Genomic DNA, 3,197 nt, shown 5'->3' on the forward strand with positions numbered 1-3,197 from the left:
ATTGTATGTATTATTGTACTTATTATTAAAGTGTATATAATTTAAAATATTTTAAGTAGTTTATTGTTTAATGTATATGTACAATAGTGCTGTTGTCCTGCTCTTTTGTTCAAAGAAAATCGATTCCCTTCAGTAAGTTAACTTCATCTTTCTAAACTACACACAACTGGCGTTGAGTTTAAAAGCTCCTTTACAAGTCGGACAATACGCATATGAGTAACAGTAGAGGGACGGGGTGGGTGTAAAGGAGGGAGAGAGAGCGCGCACGACAGAGGTGGACACAGGAGGAGGTGATGGTAGGAGGGTGGGGTGACACCCTCTGCAACAAACCTGCCCACTGTAACAAAGCTGGGACGCGCAGAGACACTGACGGGCCGTGATGCTGCGCTGGTTGGGAATACATGATTCCGCTCGGTGCGGTGGGGCTTCAACGCGTGGGCAGGCTGCGGACAGAGAGCACTCACACACACCGACACACACACACTGCTTTCACACGCTGCCTGTGGATGCGCAACAGGATGCACACAGGATGAAGGACTTGATGTCAGGCTGTCTGGGGGAGATGTAGACTAATGACGTAGTATTTTTTTGGAGGTTAAAATGTAGTCTGTCCTCTCAGCACCGGTAGAAACATCTGATGTGGGATTTGAAGTTTTTTTTTTTTTTTTCTAACAGAAAAAACAATAAATATCTTAGGTAAATCATAAAGGCTGGCATTTTTTGATGAACCAAGGACACAAACAGGTATTGAATTACTTTCTCATTCAACTGAATCCTTATTTAAATGTAATTTGATAAAGATGCACCTTATATAGTGTATCATATTTCAAAGTTTTAAAAAGCTAACGTATGCGTTTATTAATGGTGATCCTGTTCCCTCAGCAGGGTCGTTACCATGGATGTGAAACTGATGGGGATTGATCCGGCGATTACCAAAACTCTCTTAGTCGCATGTGTGACTCTGCTGCTCTCCCACCACCTGTGTCGGTGGCTCCGGGAGCGCCCTGTCCCTCGCCCGCCCGGTCCCCTTAGCTGGCCGGTCATCGGGAACGCTGCGCAACTTGGCAAAGCGCCGCACTTGTACTTTACGCGCATGGCGAAAAAGTACGGTGACATCTTCCAGATCAAATTGGGGTCTCGGGTCGTGGTGGTGCTCAACGGAGAGTCCATCAAGCAGGCGCTAGTCAAGCAGGGATCCGAATTTGCCGGCAGACCTGACTTCACCTCCTTCCAGTTCGTCTCCAACGGGGACAGCCTCGCGTTTGGCACCTTCACGGACTGGTGGAAGCTGCACCGCAAAATGGCCCACTCCACCGTCCGGATGTTTTCCACGGGGAACCAGAAGACCAAACAGACATTTGAACATCACGTCCTCTGCGAGGTCAAAGAGGTGCTGCAGCTGTTTGTGGGGAGGACGCAGGAGGAGAAATATTTCCAGCCCATGAAGTATCTCGTGGTGTCCACGGCCAACATAATGAGCGCCATGTGCTTTGGAAAGAGGTACTCCTACCAGGACGAAGAGTTTCTCCAGGTGATTGGCAGGAACTATCAGTTCACCCAGACAGTGGGGGCAGGGAGCATAGTGGACGTGATGCCCTGGCTCCAGTACTTCCCCAACCCCATCAAATCCATCTTTGACAACTTTAAGAAGCTCAACCTGGAGTTTGGCAATTTCATTCGAGATAAAGTCGTTGAACACAGAAAAACTATCCAGTCCAGCACCATCAGGGACCTTACAGATGCTGTAATAGTGGCGCTGGACCAATTAAGAGACAAAACTGGACTTTCCATTGTGAAAGACTACGTGCTCCCCACAGTTGGGGATATTTTTGGAGCAAGTCAAGACACACTGTCAACTGCTCTGCAGTGGATCACCCTTATTCTTGTCAAGTAAGTAAAGCTTAAAAAAAAAAACATTTTATGGGGATTTGAAAGCACTGATATAAGCATTATGATGTAAATTATAATGGCTGATAATAACACTAGATAATAAATCAGAGTGGCTCCTGATGAGGAAGGAACATGAGGAAGTTCAGTAGCATTTGTGTTACGTAAGAACAACATTGGGAGAGCTGAGGCAGGTAGGTACTGGCAGCATAACATAATATAAGAGCTGAAACTGCACACCGGTGAAAGGGAATGAAATGATGAGTCCTCATTTTATTGTAGAAAACTGCTGGCAGATTTAACATGAGGTCATTTCTAATGTGTTTGATCCAGTCTGTGATGATGCTTTGATCAGTCGGCTGGTGTGATACAACACACCATGACTTGTTTTATAAAGAGAGACCTGTGGTTCTTTTCTCCAACAGTGTCTGAAGTGTTTAAGTTGCAGATGTGGTTCAGTTGATTGCAACAAATTTGTGTCTCTGTCTCATCTAAAGTGGTGCATTTAGTATCAGATAGAGTTCTCTTCAGAGATCGTTAAGAAAGTGAGTTAAAAAAGAGTGTCCTAAATCTTTAAATGTGGGCTCACCTATGAACGCAGGTATCCCGAGATGCAGGTGCGTCTCCAGCAAGAGGTGGACAAGGTGGTGGACCGCAGCCGCATCCCCTCAATCGAGGACCAGCCGCAGCTGCCGTACGTCATGGCCTTCATCTACGAGGTGATGCGCTTCACGAGCTTCGTGCCCCTCACCATCCCACACTCCACCACCACGGACACCTCCATCATGGGCTACACCATACCAAAGAACACAGTCGTCTTCGTCAACCAGTGGTCCATCAACCACAACCCCGCCACCTGGTCCCAACCAGAGACCTTTGACCCTGACCGCTTCTTGGACCATAACGGCGCGCTGAACAAGGACTTGGTCAGCAGGGTACTCATCTTCTCCCTGGGCAAGCGGCGGTGCATCGGCGAGGAGCTGTCCAAGGTGCACCTGTTCCTCTTCACGGCCCTCCTAGCACACCAGTGCACCATCACTCCGGACCCAGAGAGGCCTCCCACATTGGACTACAACTATGGCCTGACTCTGAAACCTCATTCCTTCTCCATAGCAGTGTCTCTGCGGGACGATATGACGCTGCTGGATGCAGCCACCAGTTAAGGGATGTCTGAGGAGGTGAAGGGCGAACCGTCATTAGACTCACAAACAAAAACATAAACAAAACTGTGGTAAGCAGAAAAAAAATGAAGACTGGAACACAGACAGACTATCGCTCATGTTTATGGCAGAAAACTATATCTATAACCT

At 47.4% G+C, this 3,197-nt stretch overlaps 1 protein-coding gene across 1 annotated transcript in view; it reads left to right on the forward strand.

Moving 5' to 3' along the window:
• The first annotated feature begins 311 nt into the window (after positions 1–311).
• Positions 312–3,197, forward strand: part of cyp1b1 (cytochrome P450, family 1, subfamily B, polypeptide 1) — a 3,841-nt gene continuing 955 nt past the window's right edge. Inside the window, exons 1-3 of the mRNA XM_069145212.1 lie at positions 312–744; positions 883–1,890; positions 2,489–3,197. The exon at positions 2,489–3,197 is cut by the window's right edge and continues 955 nt beyond it. Of these exons, the coding sequence (XP_069001313.1) occupies positions 896–1,890; positions 2,489–3,050 (1,557 nt within the window). The 5' untranslated portion in view covers positions 312–744; positions 883–895 and the 3' untranslated portion in view covers positions 3,051–3,197. The remainder of the gene's footprint in view (positions 745–882; positions 1,891–2,488) is intronic.

Source organism: Embiotoca jacksoni, unplaced genomic scaffold, assembly GCF_022577435.1.
Source record: "Embiotoca jacksoni isolate LCO1_2020_lvr unplaced genomic scaffold, fEmbJac1.0.p SCAF_12, whole genome shotgun sequence".
In the NCBI taxonomy this organism is placed as follows: domain Eukaryota; kingdom Metazoa; phylum Chordata; class Actinopteri; family Embiotocidae; genus Embiotoca; species Embiotoca jacksoni.